General features: G+C 35.5%; 4 protein-coding genes across 4 annotated transcripts; 2 read left to right on the plus strand and 2 right to left on the minus strand.

Moving 5' to 3' along the window:
- Positions 1-351: 351 nt before the first annotated feature.
- Positions 352-2320, plus strand: LOC146950404 (uncharacterized). Its single transcript, XM_085748637.1, has 4 exons — positions 352-557; positions 1042-1099; positions 1481-1882; positions 1968-2320. The coding sequence occupies exons 1-4, from the start codon at positions 352-354 to the stop codon at positions 2226-2228; spliced, it is 927 nt and encodes a 308-aa protein (XP_085604763.1). The 3' UTR covers positions 2229-2320.
- A 9067-nt stretch (positions 2321-11387) lies between these two features.
- LOC146950405 (formin-like protein 3) lies at positions 11388-16779 on the plus strand. The gene is made up of 6 exons (XM_085746328.1): positions 11388-11889; positions 12658-13261; positions 13344-13800; positions 13896-14092; positions 14719-14954; positions 15368-16779. Exons 1-6 carry the CDS (start codon positions 11746-11748, stop codon positions 16256-16258), a joined length of 2529 nt encoding a protein of 842 aa, XP_085602454.1. The 5' UTR covers positions 11388-11745; the 3' UTR covers positions 16259-16779.
- A 267-nt stretch (positions 16780-17046) lies between these two features.
- LOC146950406 (protein DESIGUAL 2-like) lies at positions 17047-18438 on the minus strand. The gene is made up of 3 exons (XM_085746329.1): positions 18211-18438; positions 17722-17927; positions 17047-17409 (listed from the first exon to the last, which is right to left on the minus strand). Exons 1-3 carry the CDS (start codon positions 18307-18309, stop codon positions 17238-17240), a joined length of 477 nt encoding a protein of 158 aa, XP_085602455.1. The 5' UTR covers positions 18310-18438; the 3' UTR covers positions 17047-17237.
- Positions 18439-22157: 3719 nt separating this feature from the next.
- LOC146950407 (basic helix-loop-helix (bHLH) DNA-binding superfamily protein) lies at positions 22158-23463 on the minus strand. The gene has a single exon (XM_085741564.1). The coding sequence runs from the start codon at positions 23436-23438 to the stop codon at positions 22560-22562; it is 879 nt and encodes a 292-aa protein (XP_085597690.1). The 5' UTR covers positions 23439-23463; the 3' UTR covers positions 22158-22559.
- Positions 23464-24971: the final 1508 nt, after the last annotated feature.

Genomic DNA, 24971 nt, shown 5'->3' on the forward strand with positions numbered 1-24971 from the left:
CAAAGAAACTTCTCTCCATTCCCCTTTATTTCAAGATTCAAGTAAATTTTGATGTTCAAAATGGCTATAGTAATTATCATCCATTCTTTGACAATTTTCTTTTATTCTAGGTTTTTTCCATCCTTTATATCATTTTTGAAAGAAAAAAAATCAAATAACCATGCGTTTAAGGACCCTTTTTTTATTGTTATATTAGATTAAAAAATAATTGTCATTACATTTTTTTTTTGACCTTTTTTTTTATGAATATTAAGTTTGCATTTTCACTCATATTTTGCTCTTTCCCTTGATTTGCTAGAATGTGAAAAATGCAGCTATTTTTTTTTGAAAAATACAACTACAAGAAAGACAATGTGGTTGCTTGATGTGCTTACCGGTCAGAAATACAATTGCCGCCTCATTACCACTGAGCGTAACAAGGCTAAAAAATCCTTGGGAGGAAGTTGGTTCCAATTTGTTAGGGACAATCACCGACAAGAGGGCGACAAGCTGCTATTCGATTTTATCTTCTTATTTGTGCAATATTCGTTTTTGGGTGCTCAGTGGAGTCTTTGCAGGTCTGTGGATAGTCTGAGCTATGGTTTTGTATTTCGGTGGTAATTGCGCTTGATTACAGTCACATAATTCTCACAATACAATTTATGAAGGACAACAATTTACCAAAATTTGCACATTTCTCCTTCACAGCCAAATTTTTGAAAAATACATTATTCAACCCGTGCAAAGCATGCGACCTTCGTTCTCAAATTTACGAAGAATAACAATATTCCGTAATTTGAACATCTCTCCTTTAGAGCAAATTTTTTAAAAAATAATTCAACTTGGTTCCAATTAGTAATTTCATCTTAATTATTACGTTGTTTTCCTGGTCTCATGAACAAAATATATGCTCTTTTCATGAATCAAAACTTGGTTAGGCTTTGATAAATATTTCTAATGTTTGTGCAATATTCCTTAATTTGCTCATTTTTGGGTATAGAAATGTTTTTTTGTTTCTATTTATTTGTTCTTAAGTTACTATATATGATTTATAAAAACCAGAAGTTTTTGTCTCTTTCTTTTCAGGAGATGCTTTGAATCGATTGTTTATCCATACCAGGTACTCAATAGAATCTCTAAGTAAATCAGTTTCTCATTTAAAAGAAAAATTATCATGTGTTTGAGGTCATATGATGTCATGAGTTAGCTTTTTGCAATCAACTAAAGACAATTCACAAAATTATTGAAAACTGTGATCCTGCTCTGTTTATATATGACAAAATATTTTTGTAATAGTTCAATTTTTTTTGTATGAATTGATCATTTCATCTGCTGCACTTCTAATATTTATATGATATGAATGGTAATTAGATTCAGCTGTGTACTTATACAAGATTATTGGCAACAAAAATTGTGTTTATAGAAATAAACTACTTTATACATTCTACTTCTTTCCAAGGGTTATGTTCTAAAATATCTATATATCTCTGAACATTTTCAGAGAAAAATTCGTGTCTGCCATGAATTCTTTGAACACTACTTCAACAAGCTAAAGAAACATCCTTATGCATGGCTCATACATGAAAATGAAATAAGTATAAGAGTAAGGTTCGGACAATCAAAAAACCAAAATTTCATCACATCTGGTATAAATGTTGCAACAACATTTCAGTGGAACAAACCAACGAAAGTTACATTCGAATTTACCGGTAAATTCAATAGGTTCAAGACAGCTGTGGTCAACGAGAACAACGCTTCTTCTCAAAACAAAACTATTAAGCAGGAAGTCATTGAAATTGATTCAGATTCAGAAGACGATGAAGACTATTATGATCCTGATTTGTATCACTTCGCAAAAAAGGTCACTAAGCCTTGGGAAAACAGACTGACATCTCAGATGATGGTAAGTTACACCTACACTACTACTTTTATATTCAATTTTTCTAATTCTAACCATTAACTGATTCATATTATTATTCCCTCTTTAGCACTTCCCCAATAAAATTTCCATCAACGTGCTTCCAGATACACAACACAACATCACATTAGTGGAATGGAATACCCGAAAACAATATGAATGCAAGCTTATTACTTCTAACAGGGGTCCTAATGAAAAATATATAGGAGAGGATTGGAACAAATTTCTAAAAGACAGCAAATTATGTGAAGGAGATAGATTGTTCTTTGAACTAGAGGATCCTCCGAAGTCATTATTTGTTGAGATTGTCCGAAACAATCTTAGAAACTAGGTAGGCTAGCACGCACAACAAGTGCTTCTATTTCTAATCCGTCATGAACAATTACTTTGGAATTTGCATTGTATAACTTTTGTTTTAGCTATTCAGCACAATAGACCCTTCTTGAACATGGTATGCTATGATTTATGCTTTTTAGTTTTATATCAATGTAAGAATATCGTTATGCATATAATATCTATCTTCGCAATCACTTTAATTTTAAGTATTAATAAATACGTGTTTGCAAACAAAATTATCCGGAAAAAAGCAATGCACCCCGTGCGAAGCACGGGTTTGTAACTAGTTACAATTTACAAGTTCTTTTTGTTTTAAGAAGAGACTAAGGTTGTGTTTGTTTTAACCTTAAAAAAATATCTTATGTTAGAAAAATGTAGTGATTTTTTTAGATTTAAAAATTTAAAAATTTTCTAAAACTATTTATATTGTTTACTATCTAAAAAATATTTTTTTTTAATTTTTTTTTAACTAATTCATGTTACCTCATTGTTTTTGTAAAAAAATAATTGGTCTCATTAATCAAAATGAATTGTTTGATCAAGATTGAGTGAACTCTCCTCTAAAAAAAAAGATTGAGTGAGCTCAATCCACGGACCAGGGTATAAGGGACGTGTTTTTAAAGAGTTGAATCGAATCTAAAATGATCATATTTGGATAGACGAAATAAAATAACCACAAAAATTCATACATAAATTAATGGCTAAAGTGCACTTTTCCCCCCTAACTTTCAAAAACTTGCAATTTTGACCCCCTAAGTACAAAAACTACAAGTTTGGCCCCCTAAGATTTAGCCCCTTTGCATTTTTGGTCCTTTTGGTCAATTTTGACCGGTCAATGCCTACGTGGCACGCCACGTGTGTAATTATTAAATTTTAAAAAAATCAAAAAATCATTTTTAAATTAAATAAATGAAAAATTAAATTAAAAAAATAAAAAAAAATCAGAAAAAAATAAAAAACCATTAAATCGTTCTTCCCCTATTTCTATCTCCTGCATCATTCTTCATCCTTCAAAAAAAAAAAAAATTCATCATATTCATAATTCATCAACCCTTCAAAATAAAAATCATCCTATGTTCTTTCAAAAATTACAATTTGTTCTTTCAAATCTTTCTCCTGCATCTACAAAATTGAAAAGCTTAAAATATCATTATCTCTTTCTTTCAAACCCAGAAATCATCTCTATCACTGTTTGAATTGAAACCCAAAAATTATCACAAATATGGCAAACCATAATTACAAAAATGAAAAATTGATTTGGGGACATGAAGGGAAACGTTTTGACGAAGATGATGTAGATGATTATTACAGACTTACAAATATGTTCTAGGCTCACAAGATGGGAACCATTTTTTTCAGATCTGAAGTTAAATGGTCGTGAATGAGAAAATACACGCCACTTCTTCTAATTTCTCTAAGAATTAAATAAAAAAATGATTATTAAGAGACCATTGTTGGACTGGCGAGTGAAAGATTTGAGGGAATGTAGCAACGGTTCTTAAAAATCATCCTATGTGCCCACCAATTTTTCACTTTTAAAAGCATTGTTTGAAGAACCAACAATGTTTATACGCAGATTTAGAATTTGAATGGAGGTTTCCAGGTTTGGATTTAATGGTTTGGAGGTTTAAAAATTTTGTATTTTTTAGATGATTTTTAAGATGAAATGGTTTGGATTTTTTTTTGATCAAGAAGAAATGATAAAAACAAAAACAAACTACAATCTCATGCGAGCAACACCAAGAGCATCATCCAGAAGGGAATGATGCAGTTGAGGAGGGCAAACAATCTAAGTCTTAAAAGCATCCGAAGAAGAAGCACCATGCTTAGCAAACCAATCCGCACACTCGTTGCCTTGACGGAGAGTATGATGAAAGTTAACAATCCAATCTCTATGTTGCAGTTGGACAATCTGACTAATCAGAGGAGCATGAGGATGATGAGATTGGACATCCGACATGATTAAATCAAGAGCCATCATAGAATCTGATTCAAGAATAATGTTCCTGTGTCCCGTATCATATGCAATACGAAGGCTGTTGTGAATTCGGACTCAAAATCACACCAATACAAACTATGATGTGTGGAGCAAAGGAAAGTAGTAACCAATATCAAAGTAAACACAAGCAATAACAATAATAACAGCACCTAGATCTAATCTAGGAATCAAAGTGAAAAGCACAAAACCACAAGCAAAAGATAAAGGGAGAAGAGAAACAAAACACACCAAGAAATGTTCACCCAGTTCGGTCCAACTTGACCTACTCTGGGGGAGAGATTGATCTCTCCAATCCACTATCAATGAGCTCTTACAAAGAGATACAAATGGGTTACAAGAAATTAGCTTCAACAAGCTCACAAAGAACAACCCTAATTTCTACCCATTTTCCCAATCTCACCAATGAACAAGACACTCAATGATTTTCACTCACCCAAGGTGTTTACAATGTTTCCAAACCCAAGAGAACTCTAATCAAAGACCCTCAACCCTAAAGTTACCTCCTTTGATTTCCCAAGTTTCTCTCTCTTGTAGCTCACCTTCAAAATCTGCAAAGAACACTTAAATAGTACTCTGCAACCATCAAAATCGTGTCACGTTTTCCCAAATCGTGACACGTTTGGTGCGTACGACCCAAGGTACGACCAACCTTATCCTCAAAACTTGCCCAGCAAGCCGAAAATCGTGTCACGTTTTCCCAAAATCGTGTCACGATTGGACACCATGCAAAACATGCTCACGGCACTACCAAAATCGTGACACGCTTATGAAATCGTGTCACGATTTCTCTGTTCTTCCAAAACACAAATTGAAGGCACTTTTCAACATTCTCCACCTTGCCTTCAAATTGATGATGATGCCACTTTAACCATCAATCACCAATCTCATTTTCTTTTCCTTGCATCCAACTACACCAAGTAGCTCCACAAGTATACACCAAACCCTCTTCAACCACGGAACGTCTCCCGCTTCCTTGAAGGTCACCTTGCATCCAATCACCCTTGGTCTTTTAGGTAATCACACAAGCCACATCATACATTCTTCAAACCCCGGAATGCCTTCCGTCCTCATGAAGAATTCACATGCTCACAACTAGAGCATAGCACCCAAGGCCTCCATAGTTGTACCATTCCTGGTGTCACCAACTCCACCTCAAGTTGAGCTTTCTCTACCTCAACTTCCAAATGCGTACACACACTATGCCTTCACCTTGAAACTCCACCTCAAAGGTTGATCACGAGTATTATTCACACCGCCTCTCCAGGCTGATGTTGAGTGTTTAACGTCTCTCCAGACGACCATCGCTCTACAAAGCATCAATACCAAGGTGAGAAACCTCACCTTCATCCTCCCAACAACTTACCACCAAAGCACCCGCATCCTCATACTCCTCGGACACAACTTGCGCGGAGTTCTCATTGTCCTCCGGACAATCCCTCTTGAAGTGACCAAACTTGTGACACTTAAAGCACTTATACTTATCCTTGTTACCGCTCTTTGAGCTTCCTCGGTTACCTCTACCTCCACCATTTCCTCTTGAAACACTAAGGCCTTCACTGTTTTCATCCGCTCTCAAGTCCTTGGACTTGGTCAACTCCTTGGTTCTCAAAGCCGCTTGAACTTCTTCCAAGGTGACAGTGCCTTCTTTGCCATAGAGCATGGTATCCTTGAAGGATTCAAATGATCTCGGTAGAGCACACAACAAGAGTATAGCTTTGTCTTCGTCTTCAAGATTCACCTCAATGTTCTCCAAGTCATCAAGGATTTTGTTGAACTCCGTTAATTGCTCCATCACGGTCTTTGACTCCACCATCTTGAATGAGTAGAGTTGTTGCTTAAGGAATTGCCTATGAGCCAAAGATTTGGTCATATACAATGATTCCAACTTTGACCACATCGATGCCGCGGTAGGTTCCTTCGCGACATCCCTCAAAACTTTGTCCCCGAGGCACAAGACAATGGCACTCCTAGCCTTGTCCACCATCTCGGTCTTCTCCGCTTGTGTCATGGTGACCGGCAACGCACCTTCACCCTTCAAAGCTTTCTCACACTTTTGTTGTATCAACACCGCTTGCATCTTCACCTTCCATAACCCGAAATCATTACTTCCGGTGAACTTCTCGATGTCCCACTTTGAACCCATGGTACTCACTTAACCAATTCACTCCTATACCCCACGGTGGGCGCCAATTGTTGTGAATTCAGACTCAAAATCACACCAATACAAACTATGATGTGTGGAGCAAAGGAAAGTAGTAACCAATATCAAAGTAAACACAAGCAATAACAATAATAACAGCACCTAGATCTAATCTAGGAATCAAAGTGAAAAGCACAAAACCACAAGCAAAAGATAAAGGGAGAAGAGAAACAAAACACACCAAGAAATGTTCACCCAGTTCGGTCCAACTTGACCTACTCTGGGGGAGAGATTGATCTCTCCAATCCACTATCAATGAGCTCTTACAAAGAGATACAAATGGGTTACAAGAAATTAGCTTCAACAAGCTCACAAAGAACAACCCTAATTTCTACCCATTTTCCCAATCTCACCAATGAACAAGACACTCAATGATTTTCACTCACCCAAGGTGTTTACAATGTTTCCAAACCCAAGAGAACTCTAATCAAAGACCCTCAACCCTAAAGTTACCTCCTTTGATTTCCCAAGTTTCTCTCTCTTGTAGCTCACCTTCAAAATCTGCAAAGAACACTTAAATAGTACTCTGCAACCATCAAAATCGTGTCACGTTTTCCCAAATCGTGACACGTTTGGTGCGTACGACCCAAGGTACGACCAACCTTATCCTCAAAACTTGCCCAGCAAGCCGAAAATCGTGTCACGTTTTCCCAAAATCGTGTCACGATTGGACACCATGCAAAACATGCTCACGGCACTACCAAAATCGTGACACGCTTATGAAATCGTGTCACGATTTCTCTGTTCTTCCAAAACACAAATTGAAGGCACTTTTCAACATTCTCCACCTTGCCTTCAAATTGATGATGATGCCACTTTAACCATCAATCACCAATCTCATTTTCTTTTCCTTGCATCCAACTACACCAAGTAGCTCCACAAGTATACACCAAACCCTCTTCAACCACGGAACGTCTCCCGCTTCCTTGAAGGTCACCTTGCATCCAATCACCCTTGGTCTTTTAGGTAATCACACAAGCCACATCATACATTCTTCAAACCCCGGAATGCCTTCCGTCCTCATGAAGAATTCACATGCTCACAACTAGAGCATAGCACCCAAGGCCTCCATAGTTGTACCATTCCTGGTGTCACCAACTCCACCTCAAGTTGAGCTTTCTCTACCTCAACTTCCAAATGCGTACACACACTATGCCTTCACCTTGAAACTCCACCTCAAAGGTTGATCACGAGTATTATTCACACCGCCTCTCCAGGCTGATGTTGAGTGTTTAACGTCTCTCCAGACGACCATCGCTCTACAAAGCATCAATACCAAGGTGAGAAACCTCACCTTCATCCTCCCAACAACTCACCACCAAAGCACCCGCATCCTCATACTCCTCGGACACAACTTGCGCGGAGTTCTCATTGTCCTCCGGACAATCCCTCTTGAAGTGACCAAACTTGTGACACTTAAAGCACTTATACTTATCCTTGTTACCGCTCTTTGAGCTTCCTCGGTTACCTCTACCTCCACCATTTCCTCTTGAAACACTAAGGCCTTCACTGTTTTCATCCGCTCTCAAGTCCTTGGACTTGGTCAACTCCTTGGTTCTCAAAGCCGCTTGAACTTCTTCCAAGGTGACAGTGCCTTCTTTGCCATAGAGCATGGTATCCTTGAAGGATTCAAATGATCTCGGTAGAGCACACAACAAGAGTATAGCTTTGTCTTCGTCTTCAAGATTCACCTCAATGTTCTCCAAGTCATCAAGGATTTTGTTGAACTCCGTTAATTGCTCCATCACGGTCTTTGACTCCACCATCTTGAATGAGTAGAGTTGTTGCTTAAGGAATTGCCTATGAGCCAAAGATTTGGTCATATACAATGATTCCAACTTTGACCACATCGATGCCGCGGTAGGTTCCTTCGCGACATCCCTCAAAACTTTGTCCCCGAGGCACAAGACAATGGCACTCCTAGCCTTGTCCACCATCTCGGTCTTCTCCGCTTGTGTCATGGTGACCGGCAACGCACCTTCACCCTTCAAAGCTTTCTCACACTTTTGTTGTATCAACACCGCTTGCATCTTCACCTTCCATAACCCGAAATCATTACTTCCGGTGAACTTCTCGATGTCCCACTTTGAACCCATGGTACTCACTTAACCAATTCACTCCTATACCCCACGGTGGGCGCCAATTGTTGTGAATTCAGACTCAAAATCACACCAATACAAACTATGATGTGTGGAGCAAAGGAAAGTAGTAACCAATATCAAAGTAAACACAAGCAATAACAATAATAACAGCACCTAGATCTAATCTAGGAATCAAAGTGAAAAGCACAAAACCACAAGCAAAAGATAAAGGGAGAAGAGAAACAAAACACACCAAGAAATGTTCACCCAGTTCGGTCCAACTTGACCTACTCTGGGGGAGAGATTGATCTCTCCAATCCACTATCAATGAGCTCTTACAAAGAGATACAAATGGGTTACAAGAAATTAGCTTCAACAAGCTCACAAAGAACAACCCTAATTTCTACCCATTTTCCCAATCTCACCAATGAACAAGACACTCAATGATTTTCACTCACCCAAGGTGTTTACAATGTTTCCAAACCCAAGAGAACTCTAATCAAAGACCCTCAACCCTAAAGTTACCTCCTTTGATTTCCCAAGTTTCTCTCTCTTGTAGCTCACCTTCAAAATCTGCAAAGAACACTTTAATAGTACTCTGCAACCATCAAAATTGTGTCACGTTTTCCCAAATCGTGACACGTTTGGTGCGTACGACCCAAGGTACGACCAACCTTATCCTCAAAACTTGCCCAGCAAGCCGAAAATCGTGTCACGTTTTCCCAAAATCGTGTCACGATTGGACACCATGTAAAACATGCTCACGGCACTACCAAAATCGTGACACGCTTATGAAATCGTGTCACGATTTCTCTGTTCTTCCAAAACACAAATTGAAGGCACTTTTCAACAAAGGCCATGAAAAATGGCATACAATTCGGCCGCCAAGCAAAAAGTAATACCACAAAATCTAGAAAAACCCAGCAACCAATCACCATTATTATTTCTAATAAGACCTCCAAAACCTGATCTTCCAGGATTAGAAAGAGAACTACCGTCAACATTAACTTTGATGATATTATTCAAAGGAGGAATCCATTTAACCTGTCTAATGGGCCTCTGAATCGCATCATTAGAAAGGTGCACCACCACATCTGAATGAAGAGAATAAATATGGCTAAGACAAACCCAATTTACCCAATTATTTCCATTGAAAACCTTATGATTCTGAGCCTTCCATAAGACCCAACATGCAATAACAAAGATATTACCATTAGGAGCAAGGGCATAATGTTTGAACCACCAATTGAAATCCTGAGAATTGAAATTTGTATCTTTGTTAAACAGCAAGGCATCCCAGATCGCCAATGAGAGGGGGCAATGTCTAAAGGTGTGAAAAAGTGACTCAATACTAGCTCCACATCTCTTGCATTATGAATCTGAGGTTAAATGTATACCAACCCGAAATGCATTCGTTGGAAGGTTACCATGCATAGCCAACCAAATAAAATCTTCAGATTCTCTGGGAGGTTGAGCTTCCAAATCCATTGCCATGTTTCATGTTGAGTATGACCTGAAAAAGAAAGAGTTTGAAGTCAACCACTGATAACCACTTTTAACAGAGTAGATACCTGTTGGGGAATGAGTCCAAATCTTAATGTCTTGGGAAGACTCGTCGATGAAGATACTTTGAATTTGGAGTTGAATATTGGGAGGTATCTGAGTTGTGAGATGAGAGAAATTCCAGCGGTCGTGATGGTAAATGTCTCTCAGTCTCAAATTAGTTTCACTAATGTGGACATAAGGGACAAGATTACAAAGATAATCATCCTCCAACCATTTGTCATACCAAAGAGAAACCTCTCCTCTTCCAATTCTAGTCTTGAAACCAGATTTCAAAACTTCAACTGTCTTGGTAATAGCCTTCCAAACACAAGACGAACCCTGATAATCTGTAGCCTCTAAAATAGAGATACCATGAAGATATTTAGAAGAAAGAATGTTGATCCAAAGCTTATCAGGATTATGGATCAATTCCCAAACATGTTTGCCCAAAATAGATATATTTGAAGCACGGGCTGTCCGAATTCCAAGACCACCTCTAGACTTAGGTTGTGTAATCATCTTCCAATTCACCCAATGACTATGTTTCCTTCCCCAAATAAATTGTCTGATAGAAGCATCTATTTGGTTACACACCCCTTCAGGAATCCATAAATTCTGCATAGAGTAGGTAGAAAGAGCAGAGACCACAGATTGGGCCAAAGTCACCCTCCCTGCTCGGCTAAGGAGTTTTGTCTTCCAACCATCCAATCTGCTATTGACTCGATCCATGATATAAGCAAAATCAGCATTTTTTATCCTGCCAGATAAATGGTTTGGATTTAAGATGAAATGAAGATTATTCTTCAAAAAAAAAAAAGATGAAATGAAGATTAAGATTTGATTTTTTTTTATTTTTTTATTTAATTTTTCATTTATTTAATTTAAAAATGATTTTATGATTTTTTTAATTTAATAATTACACATGTGGCGTGTCACGTAGGCTTTGACCGGTCAAAATTGACCAAAAGGACCAAAGATGCAAAAGGGCTAAATTTTAGGGGGCCAAAATTGTAGTTTTTGTAGTTAGGAGGCCAAAATTGCAAGTTTTTAAAAGTTAGGGGGGAAAGGTGCACTTTAGCCTAAATGAATCGCATGTGAATGGAGTAGTCCAAATTCAAACTCAGATCAACAATTTTAACGTTTTTGTCGGCTAAACGGGGACCTCAAACTAGTTCATTCAACCGGACCAAAATTGACGCCACTATCCATGGAAAAAAGATAATAACTTGTGTCCAAAACATAATATCTTTTGGACCCCAAAAGAAAAAGAAAAAGGAAAAAAATATACATGATATATTTTTTGTTTTTTTTTTGAAGAAAAGACATGAGACTATGTTGATCGCAGGTATAACATCATTCTCCCCACGTCTGTTTTTCCAACAATATTCAACTTCTTCAACCTAAAATTCATCTATTAATTTATTGTTATATCCAAACAATAATACCTGCATTACTGAACCAAAACCTTATAACACATTCAACAAATTCAACCACATTCGTTTCATTGGTTTTTCGCCTTTAATTGCACTTTTTCATCACACAATAATTTATTGGTAGTTACACAAGTTCAACAAATTATTGTTACAATAACTTTAAACCTAAAGGTGCATGCATTTGTTATTGATAGAGTTATTAAAAGGAAAATTAAAGTTCAATGTGATGAAAAATAGATTATGCAATTTTCTTGATGAATTTCAAAGGAAGAAGGGAAATGATAAAACCTTGTTATATCGTTGTTTATGTCATTCTTCTTTGTGCTTTAGAAAAAGGAGTCTCAGAGGGCAAGAGGTTGAAACATGATGAGTTTTTTAGAGATCATGTTGGAGAAAAGGTATCTTATAAGTTATTTATTTGTAATTTTGATTAGTATTTTCAATGTATATTGAAATAGACTTATATGAATTCCGAAAAACTGTAGTTATTTATGAGTTTGATTATGTTATTTTGTCTGGTCTACTATAATTTACCATGTAACTATTGTGAAATATAATTTCAATCTTGCACTCCAAACAATTTACCGAGTTTATTGACCATCTTAATCTAACTAAAAATCTTGCACAACTAGCTATAAGCTTTAGTGTATGTTTGGAATCACAGTGTGTCTGGCGGAATCACGGTGTACCACCCTGATTTCGCCAAAAGCTACACTTGGTTTATGGTTGGTTTCAATTTTGGATGAGGCAAAATTGATTATAGAGGTGTAAAATTGATTTTGACATGTTTTGATTCTTCAAGTAGATTTGATTTTGTCTCTTTGAATTTATTCTAATTTGTTGCTACGATTTGTAGCTTTTTGACTCAACATGATTTTAACACTCAAATCTACTGTTCAATGTGAAGGTATTCAAACATAAACCATTTTATATTCAACTCGCATTTAACTAAAATCAATACATTCAAAATCATTTTTTTATCACCGCAGAACCAAACACACACTTTGTAACTTCTACAAAATCACAACACCATTGTGATTTTGTCAAACTCGGCGTGATTCCAAACACGCACTTAGTTAAAGAACATGTTGAACTAGTCCAATGATGTCAGTTTTTAAGTTATTTGGTTGTATGATGAAATTCATTGGTTCAAACGGTTGATACAGGCCGAGCAGGTGTGGAAACATTGTAGGAAAGAAATGATAGAGAGGAATAATGATATCAAAGAATTTGATTTGCATCTATTGGATGAGACGAGTGAAAAGAGATTTAAATTTCTATCTCCCCATATGAAACAACACTTTCTGGATTGCATAAGAAACAGAAAACCTCTGATTTCCGATGAGGAGGGACATTTGTCGAAGAAGCATTATGAGTCACTCTTTGGTTTATCAGACGGACATAGATATTTACTCTCAAAGTCACAACATAATCAGACACCACTGAGCCCTGATTCTGTTCCATCATCTGGATCATCACCAAAACCGAAAAGTCATGTTGCAGCACAAGCCATTTCTCCAACTCCTGAGCACTCACATGACGATTTTTCGTTCCTATTTGCATCACCACCACCCCCACCTCGTCCTCATTCTTCTTTTGATCCAACGCATGTTGACAAACAACGGAAAGCAATTATTGTTGCTGTAACTGCATCAGGAATTATAATCTTAATAGGCTTGTTGTTATGCTGTCGCGAGGTGAGGAAGAGCAAAAAAGTAGACAAAAATGACAGGCCTTTACTCATATTAAGCGCAACTGGCTTCTCTGGTGGTATGTCTATGTTCGGTTTTCTATGCTTACCTATAATGATAGCGAAACATCGAAGTCTAAATGTTTTCTTTTGTATTTTCAGGTAGTTCACAAAAGTATGTTGGTTTTGAGAATTCTGATATGAGAGACTATGGTCATGGTATTATCTATGGAATGAATCCTTCTACTGTTAGGAATTTGTCCATTAAGCATGAAAATAACAATGTTTCACTGGCTGATGGCAAAGGAAAAGAACCAGTGTCTCCATTAAATCCTCCTCCAGAAAAATCAGCTTCTGAGGCTCCACCGCCGCCGCCTCCACCACCTGGTCTTGCACCTCGTCCTCCACCTCCTCCAAAAATGGTTCAGCCTCCACCTGCTCCTCCCAAACCAATGGCAGGTAGAAGCCAAAAGTCACCTCTAGGACCACTTCGTACTAGTGAGGGTGATGATGAATCCGATGCTCCGAAAGCGAAATTAAAGCCGTTTTTCTGGGATAAGGTTGCAGCAAATCCTGGTCAAGCAATGGTCTGGCATGATATCAGAGCAGGGTCATTCCAGTAAGAAACATTTAAGTCATGTTAAAATCAAATTTTCCATGAAAAATTGTAAAACTTATCATTATGATTGCTGAATTTTATCACAACTTAACCAGGTTCAGTGAAGAAAAGATAGAGTCTTTATTTGGCTGCACCAATCAGAACAGAAAAGAAAGAAGAAAAGATTCTCCATCTTTAGAACCTTCTGTCCAGTACATTCAAATTATTGACCCTAAGAAAGCACAGAATTTATCAATTCTTTTACGTGCTCTGAATGTGAGCACAGAAGAAGTTATTGATGCCCTTAAAGAAGGTGAGTCTGTGTGAGTGTTATTTTTTTCTCTCTAGGCGATTAGAATAAAGCGCAGGCTACTTTAATCTCAATCATAAAAGAAATGTGACTAACAACGTCGATGATACTTTAACTCCAATCAAGTAAATTTTCTCTGTGAGTGTATAGTTATTACTTGTTTCAAAATTTTGTTCCATATTTTCATGATTTTTTCTCTCTTTCATATGACACGTTCATGATAAGATGTTATATTCCAATTTCGTAGAATAACCTCACACACTAAGAAAGCTCTTATTTAAAGCTAGTAAGTAATCAGTAAGGTTTAACATAACAATATATGTTGTTCATTTGACATTCGTACACTTACGATACCAAGAAATATTCATTTGTTCTTTCTTTTATCTGTATTTATGACATGATAAACTCTTACCTTGGCGATGGGGGTTGGTGAAAGTATTGGAGTTTCTTTCATATATGGCACTTAGAATGATAATGATGCTTTTAATATTCTTTCAATTATGATTCTGCTTCATTAATTTTGGCATTCAAAAATCAAAGGCAGTGTATGTTTTCAGCATTTCTCTTAGATTAACAATGTCATAAAACTACATCAATGTGATATAATTGTAATATGTTGATTCGATCAGGCAATGAGATTCCTGTTGAGCTCATCCAAACAGTATTGAAGATGGCACCAACATCGGATGAGGAATTGAAGCTAAGGTTATTCACAGGCGAGGTTTCTCAACTTGGACCTGCAGAGAGGTTTCTCAAGACATTGGTTGATATACCGCTGGCTTTTAAACGTCTCGAATCTCTACTGTTCATGTTTACACTTCGGGAAGAGGCTTCAAGCATTAAGGAATGCTTTACAACATTAGAGGTGAGAATTGGATTATTCATGGACTCTTTTTCTAAAAAACATCCAAAATATTTTGAATGTTATACAATTAGTTTATATCTATATTACAGTTCTTGGGTTACCTTAAATATAAAAGGATTATTTGTGATAGTCTAGAAAATATGCTTGTCTCAAAGTAAGTAAAAGTTTTATAGAAAGAACTCCAACCACATCAATCGTATGTGACGCAATTTCCACAACATCAAAGAACAATGATGCGACTACGATTTAAAACTTAACTTCGATTTCTACCTTTTACCTGATCTCCCGCTTATACTATTACAAATTCAAGATATTTATGCATTCAAGATATATGATTAGTGTTTGGTTACCTTAAATATAACAAATTAATAATATAACATGTTTGCTATTGTTGTATCTCATTTTAATTGCAGATTTCTTGCAACAAACTAAGAAAAAGCAGGCTCTTCCAAAAGCTATTAGAAGCAGTTCTAAAGACAGGAAACCGATTGAATGATGGCACCTATCGTGGTGGGGCTCACGCGTTTAGGCTTGACACACTTTTGAAACTTGCAGATGTAAAAGGAACAGACGGCAAGACCACATTGTTACACTTTGTGGTTCAAGAGATCATACGTTCAGAAGGCATAAGAGCTGTAAGAACAGCAAAAGCAAGCCAAAGCCATTCTAGTATGAAAACCGAGGATTTTATCGATGATTCAAATGGGGAATCAGAAGAACACTATCGCAGCCTTGGCCTTCAAGTAATTTCAGGTCTAAGCACTGAACTAGAAGATGTGAAAAAGGCAGCAGTAATAGATGGTAATGCTCTAACGGCCGCAGTATTGAAACTTGATCACACATTGGCAAAAGCTGAAGAACTGTTGAATACTGATCTGAAAAATCTAGAAGAAGACAGCGAGTTTCAACATTCCCTTGCAAGTTTTGTGGACAAAGTAAAAGAGGAAGTGAAATGGTTTATAGGGGAAGAGAAGAGGATAATGACCGAGGTTAAGAGCACTGCAGATTATTTTCATGGGAAAGCAGGAAAAGAAGAAGGGTTGCGTTTGTTTGTGATTGTACGAGATTTCTTGGTAATGTTGGACAAGGTGTGTAAAGAGGTACAAGTATCGACCAAGACAGCAGCGGTGAAGGATTATTCTTCTTCTTGCAAGAAAGAGTCTCCTTCATCGGCATCCTCTCCAGATATTCATCAACAATCTCCTGATATGCATAGGAGACTATTTCCAGCCATAGCAGAGAGAAGAATACACGATTTCAGTTCCTCCTCATCCGACGATGATGATGAGAGGTTACCAACGTAGCTTGATATGAAGTTATGCAAGTGAGTTTGATTTGTCAACGCGTTCTCTACTTCATGATGTGGTAGATTTTGCTGCCTTTAAAGTCGAGGAGAATTGGAGGGCAGGGTCCCAAACTTTGCCGAAATGTATGTTTTATAATGCCGCGGTGTACTCTTTCTATGTGACTCTTGTTGATCAATGGAAACTACTGGATGTCATCAAAGTATGAACAAGAGGGGTTCTCCTACCAACCCAAAAAATTGGATGTTAGGAGGGGGAAAGATTGTTTTTGTTGTTTCTTTTCTCCTCAATTAATTCGATGAATGTTTGATTTCAATCCGAGTTAATCGGCGAAATCTCAAAGTCAATGGAATACTTGACAGTAGTAGTTGAGGTAGTTTTTTTTTCAAGATTGCTCTCTATTTAATCACTAGTTTTTTGAGGGAACAATCTTGCTACTGCAAATTTTGTTTGGAAAGGTAATGTTCTGAGTTGTTACGTGTTATTCATTAAAATGATATATTTTGAATCTTTGGTGATCATTGTTAGTGAAATATCTACAGCTAGTTAATAATCCAACCTTGAAAATTACTAACACATCATAAGGTCCAAGAGAAATAAGCCTTTGTTGTAAATTAAAATAGTCCATCATGGTATTAAAATAAAATAAAAAATATTGCTTTAAAAAAAGTAGAAAGATCTATAATCTATGGTAATCTAAAATCTTTCATTGGACAATGACTTTGGAACAAAGAAGAAAATAAAGAAACTAAATTAGAATTGTGGTAGGCACACACTACACATGTCAGTGGATTAGTGGATAGGATAATTTGATAAACATTTAAAAATAGGATTTTCTTTTATACCCCATAGTACAAGTAGAGTAAATAAATGTCTTGGACATATTTAGTAAAGCAACAAATTTGGTAAAGCCAAATTCCTAAAGCACAAAAGCAAGAGCAGAAGTGGCCTCCATTCTATGTGTTTCCTTAGTCACTAATTAAGAGGCAGTGGCAGAAACGTAATAAGAAACACAGAATAGACCATGGACAAAACACAAAATCCCACCAATGGATAGAAAATGATGGTCTGTGAAACCACAAGTACCACTTGATCTGTTGTTTGTTTTAGTCCCTATCACCAACATGCTCAATCCAACAGCCAAAACAATCCTGATCAACAACGTAATTAAAACAATGGTTATATATACATACATTTATTAGTGAACTCTCATGGTATTAGTGTTACATTTTTTACTCTAAATTCAGTGTTTTAAAAACCGGACCGAATATTGAACCAATGGAACTTTTAATCATGGTTCAACCTCTTTAAACCGTTCAACTGCTTATAAAACTATGGTTGAACTGCTTAAATAACCAAACCCTAGACAGTGCGGTTTCATAGTTTAATCAGTTGAACTGTCTAGTTTGATTCGATTTTTAAAACATTGTCGAAAACAAGTAGAGGAATTAGGGATATATTACCATGTTAAAATGAGGATGGCCGTTGAGAGTTGCCTATTGGGTGAAGACTTTTGAATGTCTTGTTGAAGACAAAAACAACCGCAGCCACCTAGCAAATTGGCTATAACATGGGCTAGAGACAAAAGTATTGATGCAGCTAATCCAAACATGAAGGCCTTATGACTTGGATCTCTACACTCAAATATCCACAATCTCAAGTGTTTAACCTGATTTTGAAAAATAAAATAAAATTATTACTTGTTTATATATTTATATTTAGCTACAAAAATTGTCTCTCTTAAGATAAAATTAATGTACATTATCATGGATATTGTTGATGTTGTTCTTCAATCACAGTACAATTATTAGGTTCATTTCTTAAAAAGATAAATCATATGACATACTGTGATCGAAGAACAACATCAACAATATTTATTGTAATGCACGTTTTATCATTTTTCTTAAATGTTTTATAGAATTAGAAACATGGTTAGTTTTTATGAAACATACCTTGTTTTGAGCAATTTCAGCTTCGATGCCAAGAATCCCAGCTGTGACATCCATGATAACAATCAAGAGACATAAAAATATGCCAACTTCTCTAGCCATTTCTGAGAGAATTAATTTCTTTCTTCCAAGTATGCTTTTCTTTACCAAGTGCTAGCTAAGAAAGAGAAGAAAGATGTAGCAATGAAATCAAATATATATCAAAACAATGGTGGGAAAAGCTTGTTTTATACAAACTGTGCAAAATAAACTTTATTATACTTTATTAAGTTTGGATTCTTTTGACATGGATGCAAGAAAAGTAGGGTATAAACCAACTCATACAATAGCGTGATTATAGGTATCTATGAAGTGTGGGCCTAATGATTGTAAATAATGTAAATATCATTTTTCCTACTTCAATAATATATGGAGTGATTTTAATAATATATATATATATATATATATATATATATAGGAGTGACAAATAATTTATTTCCTGTAATCACATGCAAAACCAATATCTTGCGATTACTACCTCATCAAGCTTTAGTTTAGGAAACAATTTTGTACAAGAAACTTTTTTATTTGAAATTTTTTTTTTACAATAAACTAGTACCCTCCTTTTATTAAAAGAATTTTTTTGGCATAGTTAGAAAGGAAAAATCGATATGAGAAGAGTGACAGAAAAAATTCTCTTCTCTTTCTTTTTGTTTTCCCGTTAATCAAGTAACCAAAGAAAAGAAATGGTATCACATGAGCACGAGCCAAGGCATCAAGATAAAAAGCCCAAGAATATTTAGTGAGGTGTGTTGTTCTTAATGTCGTGAGTTACAATAAACTCTCTCCAAAAATACTTTATAATTAAAAAAATTAATAGGTTTAATTTGATTGATATGAATGCAAAAATGTTCCCTAAAAAAAATGTAGGTAAAGATTTCTGACACCGTCAAAATTCATGAGTGTTGGATCATTAAAAATACTTGAAACCTTGATGATTTGTTTGATGCATATGATATAATATAGACATGATAAAAGTTATTGTAACATATATTTGATACATGCAAAATAACAAATGATAACATTTGGCTCAAAAGTGACAAAGCCTATTGAGTGAGATAATACATTGTATTTTTTTTTGGAATTAGTCACTTTAGTCCCTGAATGTAGAGAAATTGCAAAACAGCCCTTGATTGTAGACTCCGTTGGTCAATTTTAGGGACTAAAGTGACTAACGTAGTCTACATTCAGGGACTAAATTGACTAAGGAGTCTGCATTCAGAGACTAAATTGACTAATAGAGTCCACATTCAGGGACTATTTTGCAATTTATCTGCATTTAGGGACTAAAGTGACGACTTCTTTCCTATTCAAGGACTAAAGTGACTAATTCCCCAATTTTATTTTACTAGAACCTCATTTGACAGAGCTAAGAGATAAGACCATTAGGAAAAGAACACATAATGTCTTATGGCTTGTAAAAAAAAAAGGGGTTTGTCAAAAAAAAATACAGTGGTGGGTGAGTGATTAACGATTATTTTAAATAAAATAAAATAAAATCGAGCTTTATTTGGCAACTCGGAGCCCAGTCGAGCTAGCCTGCCACGAGTTCGGGCTTACACGGGCTAACAAGCCCTTTTCTTCTTCAAGCTGAAAATTGATGTCAAAGCCCTCCATTGTTTGGTCAGGTTCAGATGGACCCGATCCATTTTTACAGCTCTAGCGAGGATACATCATAAAGTAGTTAACGAAGTCTAATCCCTTCAAAACTCATATCTCCATTATTTCCTTTTATAATTACATATTTTATCACCTAGCAAACAAAACCAACTTGCATTTAATTTTTATTTTTTTTTTTGTATTTTCCTTTTATAATTACATATTTTATCACCTAGCAAACAAAACCAACTTGCATTTAATTTTTTTTTTTTTTTTTGTATATACGAAGTGTTAAAGACCACTAAAACTCACACACACTCTAAGGTCTTTGAATCGAACCTAGGTGAAGGCGTCCAACCTAAGAATTTTGGTATTGTCGGTTAAGCTAGACTTTATATATACTCTTCCATTAAAACCATATAAAAAGTTGGACGAATTTGGTATCGTACAGGTCCCTGTTAATACATTTACTTTGAATACTTTGATGTGGAAAAACTATAAATCGGCAGGGTAATAGACCAGACCACTTTTTGTGGCTTGGCTTGTGCATGAGGATTTCCAAGGGGTTTATTTACCAAGCTTGGGACAATCTTAAGGACTGGCATAATAGCCTCATCACACCATACATCAGCTTAAAGTTTGGAATAAGTCCTCTTTCGGGAATGTATTAGAACTAAAAGACGTCTGATTCAAAGAATCCAAGGTATTCAAGCTGCAAGTCAATGTGATTATTTATGGGAATAATATCCCTTTTCGGATAAACAATAAAGGTTTACATAAACACTTTTTAAATGAATTTGATGGAAATATCGAATAATTGTGTATATACTATATAACTTAAATGATATTAGATGTTCAACTTTACCTACATAAAAAAAAAACAATTTAAAACTTAAAATACGAAAAGGACTAATCCGTTAACATTAAACTTTTTTTTTAAGAACGATAACATTAAACTTATAGGATTGATTACGCAATTGCTCAATTGTTGTCAAAATCGCGACTTAATTTCTAAAATTCAGGATTTTGCGACTTTATTTAACTTCAACGACTGAAATTCATAGCAGAATCCCAAAAACAGACAAAATCCTATCAAAATCGCACAAAATCGTAAAATCCGTTCAAAATCATAGGATTTTAAAGGATTTCAAAAGATTTTGTTCATTTCTTTCTTCTATAAAGGTCAATTTTTGACCCGGTTCATCAAATGATCCGATTTGAATCCATGACCCGGTTATATAAATACGCAAAAGGCCATGTTTGTTCACTCTTTCACTTCCACCACACTTTCTCATTAGTCACACGGTTCATCTAGTTCAAAATGAACTAAACTTAACTAGATTGCCTCCTTCCTTCAATCCATCATCCTTTCCTTCAATCCATCATTGTTTCATCTTCAATCCATCGTCCATCATCTTTTCCATTTCTTCTTCACCCAAATTTCATATTCGTTTGTCTCCATCGTTCGCTTATTTCAACTTCATCAACATCTTGCTTATTTCTTCAAGCTCTTTTTTCATTTGGTATGGATCTACTTTATTTTGCTTATTTCATTTGGCATCTAAGCTTTGAGTCTTTTATGTATATGTATTTTGTGGATTTTGAACTTTAAGTCATTTATGACTATATGCAATTTATAACATATTTAGCATTATTTTTGTTTTGGTAGAATCCTCGATTTTGATTGTGATTTTACGATTTTGTTATCCTATATCGATTCTACAAAAGTCCTTGAGTAAAATCCTTCGATTTTGATTACGATTTTACGAGTCCCGATTTTGCTATTCCCTTTCGACTTAGTAAAGTGCCGATTTTGACAACCTTACTCATGAGTTATATTCATTCTATGAGTCGCATGAAAGGAAAAGAAAAAAGGATTCTTGTCTATCAAAATCGTTCTTCATAGGGCCTATGATAGTATGTCTTGGAAATTTATCAGCTACCGTTTAGATGAGCTTATTTGGGTAATGGGCAGGACATCCTGTTTTGGACAAACTGTTGGGTGGACAGTAACTTTACTCTTAAAGATCAAATAAGATTTCATTTGAAATTTAAATAAGGATGGTAACAAATTTGATTTGATTCAAAAAATTAAAATTATGATAAAAAATCAATTATTTAATTAAGAAAAGTAGAGAATTGAAAATATCTCTTGTAGAGAGTATCACTTATCTTTCAAGGATAAGTGATCCAATTAGTCAAATTACCCTTATTCACTTGAATATTCATGAAACTAGGACCTTTAAACTTGGTAAAATAGATTTCCATCAAATAAAAACAAAAACTTGAAAAAGAGAGAGTACACCAAGATATTTGGAAGTTAAAACAAAAGGAACATTAATAACCTGAGTACCTGAGGCTTATGGTACTACATTATGGTTATGATGATAATCAACAATCACTAATCACTAATTAAAGTTAAAACATCCAGAAATACAATGAAAATAGTACTACTATAACAGCAAGAAACTTATAGTAACCGTGAAACAACAACATTAAACATTAAAAACGCTTAAGTCATTAAATACTTACACTACAATAAGCATTAACTAATTAAGCTTAACCATAATTATAAGCTAAAACACAAACCAAACTTAATCTTATTTATTTTTTCCTAAAAAAAGCAAAACCAAGAAAATCACTAGAGGTAGTTATCGCTTGACAGAAGCAGGTCGAGAGAGCACGGAAAAAACATTAAAACGGTGTCGTTTTCCTCAATGAAAGAAAGTTCTTGAAGAACCATGTTCAGAAAAATTCTCTTGTTGTTGTCTTTTCTCTGATAATTTTCTGAGCAAAGAGAATTGTTCCATGGAGAAAACACAGTAACCTTGTTCACAAAGCTTTGTTTGTGCAACAGGTGAGTTCACTAGAATCTGCAATGCTTGGTTTCTGTTCAGCTTCTCCAAGTCATCAAAAACACCACCAGAAGCGGTTCCGCCACCGCTGTAGCCGACACCATAAGAAGGCATTGTTTGAAGAACAGATAACTGTGCCTTCAAAAACTTAACATATTTATAAGCTTCTTCATAAAGAGTAGCTTGATCCATTTTCTTGTCCCATGGCATTAGTTTCTGAAGACAACGAGTTTTCTCGCTGAGTTTTTGTCTTCTTTGTCTTGCTAAGTTGCTTTGTGGAATCAAAGAAGAAGATGAAGGGTTCTTTCCGGGTGGTGGTGGTGGTGATGAGGTGGTTTCTGGGTGGAGACGTTTTCTGTTGGTGGGTTCCGGTGAACGGAGTTGAGGAAGACGGTGAAGAGGTTGAAAAGGTGGTAGGTGTATAGGGAAGAAGTTGAAGGGTTGTTGTTGTGGTTGAAGTGGGAGATATTCTTCTAATGAAGGTAGGTTAAAAGGGTGTTCTGGTTTTGGAACAAGGAAGTGTTTTTTGTTAAGGTTGTTGAAAAGATCTTGTGTTTGGTCTATGGATTCAGGGAAGTTAGGGAGAGGAGGTGAATCGTCGGTTAAAGTGTGGTGGAAGTTGTCGGAGAAGTAAGAAGGGTTGAGAGTGAGAAGAGATTGGAGGGTGAAGTTGGAGAAGACTGGGTCTATGGTGGTGGTGGTGTCACCGGAGAAGATTGAGTGTGAATTTGGATCCATTGAGAGTGATGAGAGTGTGAAGAAAAGGTTGCATGAAAATGTTATGTGATGAGATTATATATAGTACTAGTGCTCGTGTATTCATCATTTGAAAATGTTAACCATGTGCATCCATAAAAAAAACAAAATGTAACCGTGAGTATTTTAATAACTAGCCTAATAACTAATATAAATTTATTATTATTGTTATGTCATTATTAGAGAAGGAGTGAAAGAGGCTAGCTGCCAAAAGAGGAGTGAAGAATGTCCTCCTTTACTTGTAATAATCAAAAGTTATTATAAACACACACTAAACTAATTAAGCTTACTGCTAATTTTTTAGTCAAAACACACACTAAACTAATTAAGCTTACTACTAAGTTTTTAGTCAAATTAGTCAAAAAAAGAACATTACTACTTTGTGGTAAAAAAATAAATAAATAAATACTACTACTACTACTATACCATATCATTACACACATAGGAGTAGTACTTTTTTGGAGGGTACATGGGAATGGTTAACATTAAGATTTATCATTACACACATAGGAGTAGTAGTTTTTTGGAGGGGACATGGGAATGGTTAACATTGAGAAAATTTATTTATTTTGTGTGAAGATATTTAAAAAAAAATATATTCAATTGATAGTCAAATAATATAATAACATAAAAAATAGTTAGTTAATTAGTGATATTGTTTAACAAATAGTTAATCCTCTTATGATTTCAAAATGACTTTTTCCAAAAATATTTCAATTTAAAGAAAGATAATTGTTAACTTTATTGAATTTACTTTTTTAAATTGTAAGATGCTTGTATCATGTTATTGAAAACCATTTGAGAAATACAATCAGGTAATAGTACAAACCCATGACAAGAGAATCAATTTAGTGACATTCTAGCAAGAGGGAATGCCCACCAAATTTGTACCTCTTCATACAAAAGCAACTAAAAGAGATATTATTAGTGTTGAGATTGTTAGAATTAGTTAGTTGATTAGAATTAGTTAGTTACTCAATTAGTTAGTAAAATTAGAAGTTGATTACACGATTGGTTAGGCCATTGAGTCCTATAAATTGGACTACTAAGAACTCATTTCATCTTTTTCAGTCAAATAAATTCTCAAGAGTATTCATATATGCCTCTATCTTTCCAATGTGTATGATCTTTGAAATGATAACGGTGCAGGAGAGACACGTGGTAACTAGAGATGAGAGAGAGAGAGAGAGAGAGAGAGAGAGAGAGAGAGAGAGAGAGAGAGAGAGAGAGAGAGAGAGAGAGAGAGAGAGAGAGATTGATTGTACACACGTACAGCTAGCTAGCTGTGAGTGCAAGGGAGGGAGTGAGTTTGTTATGTCTCTTCTGCTGTAGCCGTTTTGTGCAGGTCCAGTCCATGTTTGTGTTTTTTTGTCCTTTCTCTCTTTTTGGCTTCATCCTCATCATACCTTCTTTTATTCTTTTCGAATATCGTATAATATATCATCATATAACATGTCATCGCCATGGTTTATTTGTGCACTATGATTCTGCTGATGAAGATACACACGTTTCATC

This window comes from Medicago sativa, chromosome 2, assembly GCF_051527215.1.
Source record: "Medicago sativa cultivar Bolivia chromosome 2, Bolivia_mono, whole genome shotgun sequence".
NCBI lineage: Eukaryota > Viridiplantae > Streptophyta > Magnoliopsida > Fabales > Fabaceae > Medicago > Medicago sativa.

Excerpts from the sequence above, each read along its gene's own strand:
- LOC146950404 (XM_085748637.1), top strand. The coding sequence starts at position 352 with ATGTGGTTGCTTGATGTGCTTACCGGTCAGAAATACAATTGCCGCCTC. Across the intron at positions 558-1,041 it reads GCTCAGTGGAGTCTTTGCAG|AAGTTTTTGTCTCTTTCTTT; the intron begins GTCTGTGGATAG and ends TATAAAAACCAG. Across the intron at positions 1,883-1,967 it reads GACTGACATCTCAGATGATG|CACTTCCCCAATAAAATTTC; the intron begins GTAAGTTACACC and ends TTCCCTCTTTAG.
- LOC146950405 (XM_085746328.1), top strand. The coding sequence starts at position 11,746 with ATGAATTTCAAAGGAAGAAGGGAAATGATAAAACCTTGTTATATCGTT. Across the intron at positions 13,801-13,895 it reads ATCAGAGCAGGGTCATTCCA|GTTCAGTGAAGAAAAGATAG; the intron begins GTAAGAAACATT and ends CAACTTAACCAG. Across the intron at positions 14,093-14,718 it reads TATTGATGCCCTTAAAGAAG|GCAATGAGATTCCTGTTGAG; the intron begins GTGAGTCTGTGT and ends TGATTCGATCAG.
- LOC146950406 (XM_085746329.1), bottom strand. The coding sequence starts at position 18,309 with ATGGCTAGAGAAGTTGGCATATTTTTATGTCTCTTGATTGTTATCATG. Across the intron at positions 17,928-18,210 it reads CTGAAATTGCTCAAAACAAG|GTTAAACACTTGAGATTGTG; the intron begins GTATGTTTCATA and ends TTTCAAAATCAG. Across the intron at positions 17,410-17,721 it reads GCCATCCTCATTTTAACATG|GATTGTTTTGGCTGTTGGAT; the intron begins GTAATATATCCC and ends GTTGTTGATCAG.
- LOC146950407 (XM_085741564.1), bottom strand. The coding sequence starts at position 23,438 with ATGGATCCAAATTCACACTCAATCTTCTCCGGTGACACCACCACCACC.